Source organism: Molothrus ater, chromosome 22 (assembly GCF_012460135.2).
Source record: "Molothrus ater isolate BHLD 08-10-18 breed brown headed cowbird chromosome 22, BPBGC_Mater_1.1, whole genome shotgun sequence".
NCBI lineage: Eukaryota > Metazoa > Chordata > Aves > Passeriformes > Icteridae > Molothrus > Molothrus ater.
Window position 1 is genome coordinate 4,339,037 of NC_050499.2, and position 12,581 is coordinate 4,351,617.

The 12,581-nt window shown below is 43.4% G+C and overlaps 1 protein-coding gene across 1 annotated transcript in view; it reads right to left on the reverse strand.

The window, feature by feature from the left end:
• ATP12A (ATPase H+/K+ transporting non-gastric alpha2 subunit) overlaps positions 1-12,581 on the reverse strand; it is a 49,305-nt gene that overhangs the window by 18,013 nt on the left and 18,711 nt on the right. The window contains exon 2 of the mRNA XM_036404836.1: positions 1,271-1,423. Within this exon, the coding sequence (XP_036260729.1) occupies positions 1,271-1,423 (153 nt within the window). The remainder of the gene's footprint in view (positions 1-1,270; positions 1,424-12,581) is intronic.

Here is a 12,581-nt window from a genome sequence, read left to right on the forward strand (position 1 = left end):
AGAGCATCAGACTGCTGGAATTTTTATTTCCAAACTGCCTGGATCTGGGGACATGGATGAAGTATGACACCCCACTTTCATGAATTAGACAAATCTGCATATTGATAAGCAAAGTATCTTCCACTGGAAGATGAGAATTTTTCCCTTTTGATTTGCAGAGTGCTTTTGTAAATAGCTCCCTCCTCCAGCAAATCTGTCACAAGAACAGGGTGGTGTGTTCATGTTTCTGCTTCTTTTGGATAAATCATTTCAGTCTGCACGCTGCAGGGCTCAGAGTGTGTGTGACAGCAACCTCTGCCCTTGATTGCCAGGGTAGGGAATGTGAATTATCCTCCTCAGTCTGGTGGAAAGAGACAACAGGTTCTAAGCACAGGTAAAAAGGGTGTGGGAGAGGGAAATCTCAAAGCTCTTGTCCTTGGCCTGCAGTGACACCTCTGTGGTATCATTGGCCTAATTATATCTTGTGCTGAAATGGGATTTAGAAGCCAAGAATTTGAGAGATCTCCCAATTGTTTTCTCAGAGTGATTCATGGGTACTTGGGTGAGTCAATTCTCCTGTCTGTGCTTTGGTTTCTCTTTAGAAACACGGGAGTGGAGTTACAGCCCCGGTGGCAAAGACAACGCAGACAGAAATATTTACCTGCTGCTGGGCAGATCTTGGAAACGTGCCGGGTGAATGGGTGAGAGAATCATGGATTCAATATCTTATTTTGGTGTTCTTTGAGCTTTTAAATGCCATCCAGCCTGTAAATGGCCTCTCCTCTGAGCTGCTCTCACAGCAATCCCAAAAAGAGGTCAGCACAATTACCCTCATGTTCCAGATTGGGAAACTGGAATGTGTGGAGAGGAAGCAACATTTCCAAGAGCAGCCAGCAGGTCAGTGTAGAGCCAGGAGGAAAACACGGATTTCTGGAAGGCCAGAGCAGTTGGTTTGGGTGTGTTTAAAGCTAAGACATGCTCACAGCTCTGCAATCTCTGGAGCACAATGCCGCGGTTCTGCCTCTTGGCTGGCTGTGCAAGTTGTCAGGAAATACTGAAGGCAGTAATTCCATCTGGGGAATGGCTCCTTTTTGGGCAGACAATGTTCTGTACCATTGGTGGCTTAATTACACCAGAATCATCCTCTCATTTTAGGTATTAATCTTGCACAGGGTTTGTCTGGCACACTCCAGGAGGGTGAGGAAGCAAATCCTTCCCTGTGCCTGGATTTTCAGTGCAGGACACTCCCTGGATTTCATGGAATGTGTAATGGAGGCTCAGCAACACTCACCAGGTCCAGTTCTTTCTTAAGCTCTTCTGCCTTCTTTTTCTTCTTGTTGCCTTTTTGGTCTTTGTGCTTCTCCTCTTCATCTTCGATCTCTGTTTTATGCAGATCTTTTGTCCCATAAATCTCAACGGAGTAAACATCAGACCTTTTCTGTAAAAGACCACAAAAAAGTCAAAATTTTGCAGATCTACTCTTTTAGACAACTTACAAATTTCTACTGTCACTTTCTCCTGGCTACTTAAGGTGTTTTTTCCTGTCTTATCCAGAGGTCCATCCAGTTTGTGTTACTGTGATTGTGATCAGGACTTTATCAGGTGCAAATTACAGGGATTGCTTTAGGAATGTACAACACTTCCTGCAGCTTGTGATCTAAAACAGGTGTAGGAAAATACTGCTCAGTACCTCAGCAGTGAAAATTATTCATTTATTTGTGAGCTCCAAGAAGAGATCAGTGGAAAAGCAAAATATTCATTAAAAGAAAGGGGAGGGGAAAATTATCCATTGAGAGCTTGCTTGTTCCTGGAGCTTTTCAGATCCATAACTTCAAGATTCAAATTTTAATTACAATTAACACTTAGAAATACATATTTGCACTGAATCAAAGTGAGGAATGGAGGCAAACACCGGACAGAATGACAAGGAGGAGCTGCTCTGTTTCTGCCCTCACAGAGCTCAGACCTGGCAGGGATTTAGCCAAAAATTCGCTTCTTTTTGGCAGTGGAATATTGGGCACAGGGAGCTGTTGACCCAGGGAGGCTGCTGCACCCCAGGAATGTTTTGCTTTCAGTGATAACTCGGGAGTTGTGCTGTTTCCAAACCCTGGGTTAACTCTGCAGTGTGCAGGGCAACTTCCCTCCCGTGCCACTGATTAATGATAACATTCCAGCTCCCAAATTATCCTGGAAATGACATGCCAGGCCTCGGGAGAGCCATTGGTGACCCCATTCCAGAGGTTTCCTTATGGATTAAACCCCAGAAGTTCAGGAGAGCCCCCTGGACGTTCCCTGGTGGGACAAAAGGGGCTCTGCCAGTGCTTGGCTTCCTGAGAGATCTCACAGTAATGAGGGAAGAGCTCTCCAGAACATAAAGAAAGCTCAAATAATGGAAACAGCAAGAAAAAAACAATAATAATTGGGGTGTCTTGTTATTTAATACTATTCTGAACTCATCACTGGCATCTTATCCTCAGCTGTCCTGTAACCAAAGGAGTGTTTAAATCTTGATGTTGTCTCTTGGGGAAGGGGAAAGCAAAGAGCTGCTGAGCACTTTGAGCACTTTAAAGACTGAAATATTGTTCCTAAACACTTGATTTTGCTTGGTGATGTACATCCCAGAGACAGGGCATGCCTGTTATAAGTTCTGACTTTTTTTCTGCCATGCTGAAGATTCACAATCTGTTTTATCTATTGGGATTTTTTCTCTTCACCTTCCTCCTCCTCCTCCTCCTCTCTTTAACTCTCCAGCCCAAAAAATCTGTTCAGCTTTTCAAATCCCTATGGAGCACAAAAACCAGGAAAGGCAACAGCTCTCTGCTGGGAAAACTTAGCAGGTGGAAGAGAAAAATAAAGAAAATTGGTGAAGTTAGTAAAATCTATTGCTCACTTGCGAGCATGACCTGTGTTAACCTTTAACCTTCAGAGTTTCATAAAACCTCAGATTTTTGGCTCAGCCCGTCCAAGAATTCTTCCCCAGAATGCAAACTGTTAATGTCTGGTATTAATTAAAATTTTCACTTAGCCTGCACTTATAGTATAGATTCACAAAATAAAACTTAAGAAGAAGCAGAAGGGGCAGTTCCTTGGGCATTGTACCCACCTTGACCATCTTGGTGAGTTTATTCCTTTCCTGGTGGAGGGAAGCAGCCAAGCCAAAGCCTCTGGATCAAAAGCCAAAAACCTCTGGATGAAAAGCCCAAGCCCAGCTGGCGGCTGTGGTGGCTCAGAGCAGTCCTGGAGTGCAGAAGCTCCCCGAGGTGGTGGGTCCCTCTCCCGTTCCAGCAGGTGTTAGCTGGAATGCTGCTCCCACCTCGGCATCCTTCGGGCAGGACCAGCTCCCTGTCCCAAGGCTGTGGAGAAAGAGCTCTGCTTGCTGCTGCTTTATAAATCAGCATCTTGGGCTGCCACTCCACCCCTCCCCTTCCAGGTCCAGCCCATCTTCTGTTTCACCTGGAGTAGGTGGAAAAATACCGCAGTAATGGGCATGTGGGTTTCAGGTCAGATAGGTTCTAATTATTCCTCTGTAGTGTTTGCTCACAAGTAGGGAACAGGTGTATTATTCATCTTGCTGGAAGCAAGGAGTTTCCTCCAGAGACTTTCCAGCTCCAGGCTGCCCTGGGGATCCCGGGCTGAAGGAGGGCTCTGCACATTCTGTCTCACCTGCCCAGGTGATGTTCTCTTTGCCCGAGGCCCCTCCACGTTGAATTCCTGCCTTATTTGCAGGGATTTAATGGAGTGGTGCCCTTTGAAGCTTCAGAGCTTGGACTTCACTCTGAATCCTTGCCTTGTATTTCGTGTGTTTTCCACCTTCATGCTGAGCTGGGAGAAGTGAATGAACTTCCTGGTGCTTGGCCAGCAGGGCACTTACCTGAACACTTCTTGGTTTGTCTTGCACCAATTACCAGCTTCCAGGTAGGAGTGATAATGACATTTGTGACACTTCTGGTACCTGGCTGGTCTCATCACTTGGGAGTGAAGCTGCTTCTTCACCTCTGAGGCTGAACTGATGAAAAGCTGAGTGGAACACGGGGAATGGTCATCTGTAGTTTAACATTATTTGGGGAAAACTTTGCTGTCATCCATCTAAATGTGCTGATCAACAGAATTTGGTCTTTAGTATTATAACCTTTACTCTTTGCTGCTATAGTCTTGAATTCTTTGTAATCCATAAACTCTAAATCCATTGGAGATACCGTGTGGTGCCATCAGAGAATTGAACATCTAAAAGTGCTGATCAACAGCATTTGGTCTCTAATATGATAACCTTTTATCTTTGCTGTTATAGTCTTGAATTCTATGTAATCCATAAACTTTAAATCCACTGGAGATACTGTGTGGTGCCACCAGAGAATGACTCAAGCTGTGGTCAGGCTTATGACGTGTGGCTGGAGATAATCAATCACCTTTATCAAACCACAGACAGAAGCTGTTAGCGGAGGGGAAAGTCCACAGGACATCATGGATTACCTCAACAAAGCAGGAAAAATTTATATTCAGATCAAGTTCACGGGAACTGGAGTACCAGACCTCCTCAAGCTGCTCCACAGTTTGTGTGTGTTGTTCTTTTTCCACGGCGTTCTTTGACCCTGGGATGTTGCGCAAGGTGCAGGAGTGGGTCTGGAAAGGTTTCGTGTTCAGTTTCTGCTCCTTGATGTACTCAGAGCTGGGTTTTGGCCTGGAATATCAACCTTTCCCTACCTCTGAGAGTGCTGGAGGTTTCCCAATGTGAAAAATGCATGTATTTTATGATTGGCTTTTTGCAAATATTCAAATGAATATTATATGTGTTGTGTTAGAAAGTGATGCTGTATTAATGCTCTTAAGTAGTGTGTAAAATATAGTTTTAGGTTATAAAAATGTTAAAATAGAAACGATGCCATGTAGGATACTTTTTTTAAAGAAAGGACTGGCAGCGAGATAGCAGCCACAGGACACCTGAATCTTTCAGAGAAAGAGAATTTATTGCTCCATCAATTTCTTATCAGAAGAAACTAACTTCTTCCCCCCTCGAAGGCGCTGTCAGGATTCAGAGGAAGAAGCTGACACTGCCCAGCCAGAATCCTGTGTTTAAACGGAATTTATGCATCATGGATGAGGTGTATGAATATCAACAGGCTGTTGCTTTTAAGGGTTAATCCTCTGTTAACGTGGGTCCTTTTTCAGGCTCGTGCTGCCCAGAAAAGGTACCTGGACTGTCTGTAACTCTTTGTCTTCTATTGTCTCATATTGTCCTAATTCCATTTTGTTCAAATTATTATTACTCTAATTGTATTACTATTTTTATCACCATTTTATTACTATTAAACTTTTAGAATTTTAAAAACAAGTGATTGGCGTTTTTCACAGCAATGTGAGCAAAGCAGGGGTGAGCTGGTTGTATGCAGGGAACCTGTGTTGTGTGATACCCAGCACTGAGATCCTCGCCTCTGTTCTGGGACTGAGCCAGAGCAGGGTGATGGAGAGGAAATGTGAGAATATTTGACATCCAGCTGGACAGCTCAGCCTGGAATTTGGGGGATTTGAGGTGGGAAGTGGCCTTGGAGATGGGGAAATGCCTTCCAGGGATGTGCTCACACGCCATCAGGGCTGTGGGGAAAAGCAGTGGGCTGCAAAATGTGAAACCCAGCACATTTCACCCTTTTGCAGGTTTGAACTGGGCACTGAGATCTCGAACCCAGTGCTGGATGGAGAACAGGGATGTGCATCCCACAATTCACAGATCCGTGAAAGCAACCACCGTGTGCTTGTTAGCAATGGTTTGGGTCATTTGGGCACTTTTTGCATTTTCCTTCTATAAACCGTGGTGGCTTCTGCCCGGGGAGGAACGTTAGAAATGCAAATGAGAGAAGTGTTTGGCAACAAAGCACCGGGTAAGCCTGCTGCTCACGGGGTATCTGTCCTGACACATCTGCCTGCTGAGGGATGTGCTCTGAGGCCAAGGAGCTGAGCTGGGAAAGTCTCCGTGGGCCCTTCTGTGGCTCGGGATCGACAGAGGATTTGCTGCTGGCAAACCACCTGTGTGGAGCTGCCAAGTGCAAAGGGCAAATTTGAAGTTCAACTTCTGTGGCCAAAATTCCATTAAGTCTGTCAGCTGAAGGGCTTTTTTTTTTTTTTTGGCCAGTTACAAAGCAAGGATGAGGAGCACTGTAAAAAAGACAAATCTCTTGTTTTTCATGAGCCAACAGGAGGTGGTTGGACAGCTGGAAGCCTCCTTGTTAGCTGGGGTCACTTGTCACGACAGAATTTGTGTTTTGTTGCTTGGTTGTGCTGAAAAGGCCCTGGGAACAGAGCCCAGATGTGAACCCAGGCTGAATTTCCGGGCAAGAGCTGCTCCAAAACCAAATCCTGCTCTGTACCCTGCAAGACGTGGCATGTCCTGAGAGGAACATACCTGAGGGCTGGGATTGTCACGTGTGCTCCTGGTGTGTCACAACAGTCACAGATGAGGGGGGAGAATGAGTGAGCGTTGTGCTGGTTCCTAAAGATCAGCCCAGAAAAATAATGTGGCCCTTCTGGATTATTATGTCTCACCTTTATTTACCGGAATTAAAACCTATTTGGATCCTATGTGAAGAAAGACAGCCAGGAGAATGTTTGGATCTTACTTAGCACAGGGGGGCCACATTTCTAAACTCGTAGGGCCTGATCCCAGTGCTCAGATTGTAAAATTCTTTCAGGTTTCGAAGTAAAAGTGTGACTGTTTGCAAAGCATTTTGGGGGAAGGAGAATGCACTGCCTCTGCCGGATGAGGTTTGCTGTGTTCTTTATGTCTTGGATGAAGCATGAGCGGTGGAAGGACCTGAAGCCGCAGAGAGGGAGGTAAATCGATGCCAAATTTTGCTAAAGTTTGCTTAAATTTGCAAAAATTGTTTAAATTTTCTTTAATTTGCTTTTCTCCGGGCTGGAGGGCGCTGGCTGCACTTCCCGGGCCGGCCGGGAGAGGGCGCACGGCTCTCTGCGCTCAGCGGTTCCTTCGCTAATTCCTGAAAAATTCCCCAAATTCCCCCAAAATGAGCCCGAATCTGCCTCGGCGTCCCTGCACATCCCTGTCACCTTTCCCGCAGTGCCACCCCAGCACGGCAGGGACGTGGAGCTGTGGCAGCGAGGCCAGAGGAGGCTCCAAGCCGACGAGAAAATGAGGATTATTCAGCTTTTTTCTGCAGAAGAGACACGGGGTGACCTCATTGTGACCTTCCTGTGCATGAAGTAAACCAGCAAGAGAATTCCCTGCAATGGTCTGGGGTGACAGGACAAGGGGGAGTGGCTTCAAACTGAAAGAGGGAAGGTTTAGATGGGATATTGGGAAGAAATTCTTCCCTGGGAGGGTGACACACAGAAGCTGTGGCTGGCCCTGGATCCCTGGAAGTGTCCAAGGCCAGGCTGGATGGGTTTTGGAGCACCCTGGGAAGGTGTCCCTGCCATGGCAGGGGTGGCCCTGGATGGGATTTAAGGTTCCTTCCAACCCAAACCACGCTGGGGTCCTGGGATTCTGCAGAAAAAGGATTTATTTGGTTTATTTGGGCTTTGTTTGTTTGTTTTCCCTCCCTCGAAGCCAAGGGTAAAACCGACCCTGAACTCTCCAGAGTCAGACAAGTGGAAGGGGCTGAGAATTTATTCTGGGTCCATCCACTACCCAGGAGAAGAGTTCTGCTCTTTCCCTGTTTTTCCCCTTCCCTCCAAGTACCAAGTGCTAAATCTTCCCCGTTTTTCTCCTTAATTTAACCCAAAGATGATCAACCGTAATTCAGATGCCACAATTAATGAGCCAAGCACCTGTAAAAACCTCCCAGGAGCCAAATTAAGCCAAAGCTTAAGTGGTATTTGGACAGTGGTAATTTGGGTATTGGCTGTAAACCACTCCTTGTCTGAGCATTCACCTCCTGACAAGGGGAATTTCACCTGGTGTTCATGGAAACCTGAATTTCTCTGCTTTTTTCCCTCCTAATTTCTCCATTCTTGTTAACCAAAGATGAGTAGGGAACGCTGAGGAGCAAAGGGTTTCATTGCCAGCTTTCAGGCTGGCATTTTAAATGCTGAACTCTGCTCTAACCTCGTTACAAATGCCACCATGACTCGGTGTCCCTGCAGACCTGGCACAGCCACCTCAGCTTGAGGCCATTCCAGGGCAAGGTTTGGGTTTTCCAGAGGGATTTGAGTTTTGCCTCAGCCTCTTGAAGCTGAGCTGGGTTCTGAACACCACAAAGAGACGGCGCAGGTGGAATTCATCATTTCATCTCCATGTATTTCCACGTTGCCTTTATTTCTTCCCATCCCCTGGTGGATCCTGGGGACACTGACTCATTTGTCACCTTGTTTGCTGAGGGTTTTTGGGTTTCTACAGCAATATTTCCACTTTTTTGATGTTGAGTGCTGCTCATTTTAAACATTTTCATGTGGGCCATCAAAAAGTCGTGGCTGTCTTTAATTTATAGATCAGCGTGTGCTGAGCTGGCTGCTGCCTGCCCAAAGAGAGTTCAAAATTCAGAATAGAGAGTTCAAAAATCAGAATTTGTACATTTCTTCTTATGGGGAATCTCACTGAGAATCAATTTTCTGTCGATGTTTTCTGTTTGTGAGGAAGAAAAACAAATCACAAGCGAGTCACAGCATCCAGGACTATTTTACTCTTCTTAATATTTTATCTTCCTGCTTCCTCATGCTCCTAAATACCAACCATTACTGGATTCATACTGCTTTAAAAAACAGTAAAGAAAATTGATTTTCCTCCTTGTAACTTCCTGGAGCTGTCAGGAGCAGCCAGGACTGGAAATTGGTGCAAAATTACAGAACTTCTTTCCTTAAACATGGTGATATTCCAAACATTTCATGATTTTTAGGAATTTGTAGATTCCAGTTTTTCAAACAGCTGCTGCCTTGATGCTTTGGTCATTCTCAGGTTAAAAAAAAAAAAAAAATATATATATATATATATTAATATATATGTATGTATATGTATATATATAAATGATATATAATATATTTTATATAAATTTTTAATATAAAATATATATATAGTATAGTTTATATAAAATACATATAATATATAATATGTATACTGTAATATATATAGTATATAATGCATAATAGATTATATGATATAATGTATACTATATAATATATAATTTATAAGATCTAATATATTATATAGTATATATTATATATTATATATTATATATTATATACTATATACTATATACTATATACTATATGTAATGTATAGTATATAATATATTTTATATATAATAGATAACAAATATTTAATTTAATATGTTTAATAATATATAATGTATGTAATGATATATCATGTATTAATAAATATTTAATATATTTTTTTTCCTTCTCAAATATTATCTGATGTGCAGGGTGAGGAACCCACTGTGGTTTGCAGTCAGAATCTGCTGCTCCAGAGCACACCCTGCCTCATTCCTGACAGGCATCACAGCCTGGAAATTGGCACAGCCAGGAATTTTTTGGGATGCAATCAGGAAAATGGGATGGTAAAAACAAGGATGTGAGCTTGGCCTCATGTGCAGCTGAAGCTGGAACACAGGAAGACAAAATGGGGTTTTTTTCAGGGGTGTGTTGACCCCAAAGCACCTCTGCAAATGCAGGGGAGGAAGCGGCCGGGCTCGTAAAAGCGCTGGTATGTGTGATGTGTCCTGAGCCATGCCAGCACCACGGAGCCCTGGAATCCTCGGGGTCAAAGGGACCTCAACGCTCGTCCCATCCCCTCCCTGCCATGTGCAGGGACACCTCCCCTGCCCCAGGCTGCTCCCAGCCCCTGGTGCTCTCTGAAAACCACGGATGGTGGTCAGCCACTTGTCCATATCCAGACTCGGGAAGAGCCACATCCATTTTTCACCAAAAAAAAATCACTTTGAGTGGGCAAGAATTGCTTCCTGATTTCATGTGGAACCAAACTGAGCATTGTTTGGCAAAGATTTGCTTTAAAATCTCTCTTCTGTGGCTTTTCTGGGGTGTTTTTGTATGAAAAGCAAATCAGTGCAGCAATGTGACTGCACAATTTCCAAAAACAATTTAACCAAACCAAGCATTACTTGGCAAAGATTTGCTTAGGAAATCTCAGTTCTGTGGCTTTTTTGAGGTGTTTTTGAATGAAAAGCAAATCAGTGCAGCAATATAATTGCACAAACAATTTCCAAAAACAATTGAGCCAAACCAAGCAAAGATTTGCTCTAAAATCTCAGTTTTGTGGCTTTTTGTGGGTGTTTTTGGGATGGAAAGCAGGTCAGTGCACCAATGCCACTGCACAAACAATTTCCAAAACCAATTGAAGCAAACCAAGCATTATCTGGCAAATATTTGCTATAGAATCTCAGTTCTGTAGCTTTTGGGGGTGTTTTTGGGATGGAAAGCAGGTCAGTGCACCAATGCCACTGCACAAACAATTTCCAAAACCAATTGAACCAAACCAAGCAAAGATTTGCCATAGAATCTCAGTTTTGTGGCTTTTTGTGGGTGTTTTTGGGATGGAAAGCAGGTCAGTGCACCAATGCCACTGCACAAACAATTGCCAGCTGCTCGAGCAGGACAAGCCTGGCAGGATCATTCCCTCGGGAAGGTGGCTGAGGTGCCACAGCCAGATGTTTACCAGCTGCGTGACCTGGAAAGGGATTAAACCTGACTCAGTTGGATGTGGGTCACCCCAGCCCCGTCCCCTTCCACGTCCTGCCGTGTCACCCTGCCGAACTTGTCACTTTGTCAGGCCACAGGCGCCCGGGGTTTCAGCTGGGAATGCCAAAATCCTGGCTCACAGCTTGCAACAGCTGCTGGCAGAGCCAGGCAGGGCTTTAGTCAGGGGCTGGCTCGGGGCTGCCGGGCTGGCACAGCCCTGGCACTGCCAGGACGGCAGGAGGAAGCAAAGGGAAAATGCCAGGAGTTGAGCAGGAAGTGAGGCACCTTGAGGAGTGAGTGGTTTCAAGCTGTTTTTGTGGGTTTGCATTCCCAGGAAGGTGTGTGGGTTCTGTGGAGCTGCTCCCAGAGCTGGGAGCATAGAAGGCATCTATGGAAGCATTTCAAGAAAAGGCTGCTTCCTCCTTTTCTTTCCTATTTTTCTATTTTTCTATTTTTCTATTTTTCTATTTTATATTTTATATTTTATATTTTAAATAGAAAATAGAATTTTCTATTTTCTATTTTCTATTTTCTATTTTCTATTTTCTATTTTATATTTTATATTTTATATTTTATATTTTATATTTTATATTTTATATTTTTTGATCTTTTGTGTTTATTTTATATTTTATATTATATATTTTATATTTCTATATTTATATTATATATTTTATGGGGTTTATTTTATTTTTATTTTATATTTTATGTTTATTTTATTTTTATATTTTATATTTTCTCTATTTCTATTTTCTATTTTCTCTATTTTGATTTTCTATTTCCTATTTCCTATTTTCTCTATTTCTATTTTCTCTTTTCCTTCTTATTTTCCTTTTTTTTACTTTATTTTTCTCATTCCCATGCATTATCATCACAGTGGAATTCTGTTAGCTGCTTCCAAGGAAAGGAAGGAAAACATTCTCTCATACCTTCTGAGAAGGTATTTCAGACCATCTGCATTTTATTTTTCATTTGTATTTCCTCCTGAAATTCCAGCCTCTAGAAATCCTATCCCCTAGACATTAGAGGATAGAATTTTCTATTTTCTCTATTTCCTATTTCCTATTTTCTATTTCCTATTTTCTACTTTCTATTTTCTATTTTCTGTTTTCTATTTTCTATTTTATATTTTATATTTTCTCTATTTCTATTTCCTATTTTCTATTTTCTTTCCTGTTTTCCTATTTTTTTTATTTCATTTTTCTCATTCCCATGCATTATCATCACAGTGGAATTCTGTTGGCTGCTTCCAAGGAAAGGGAGGAAAACATTCTCTCATACCTTCTGAGGAGGTATTTCAGACCATCTGCATTTTATTTTTCATTTGTATTTCCTCCTGAAATTCCAGCCTCTAGAAATCCCATCCCCTAGACATTACATTGTCACTGCAATGGTCACGTTTGTGCTCTTGAGCAAAATTCAGAGAAGGCTCCCGGGGTCAGAGAAAATGGCCTTGATAGAGTTCAAGGTGTTGCACAACTGGGCTGTGGTGTGAGCCTGCAAGCAGCATTTTCCCCGTGGAACTGGAGGATCACATGGGTTTGTTGCACGGCCCAGTGTGAAATCCTGCCTGCACTTGCCCTTGGCCTGCTGCAGAAAATACTTGGGGTCAAGAAAAACTTGTTTCATGTTTGTCAGGGCCGTGGAGGGGCTGCCAGGGCGTCCAGAGGTGCCACTCTGGGGTGGGAGATCGGCAGCTAAAGCTAAAACGAGGATGTGGAGAAAGGGCTGCTGCCATGAGAGGCAGAAATTCACAGGGAAATCCTCCTCTGCCTCTGGAAGGCCAAATATTTTCACCATGGAACAGAAAGAGCTGCTCTCAGGGCAGGCAGACAAATCCTGTCCTGAGGAGCAAATGCATAGGGATGAGCCCAGATGACACAATTTAAATATTAAAATGAGCTTTGATTTGGTTTTTGTGTTCAGAGTGTCTGAGTCAGCCTCAGACAGGAGCAGGAGTGCTCCTT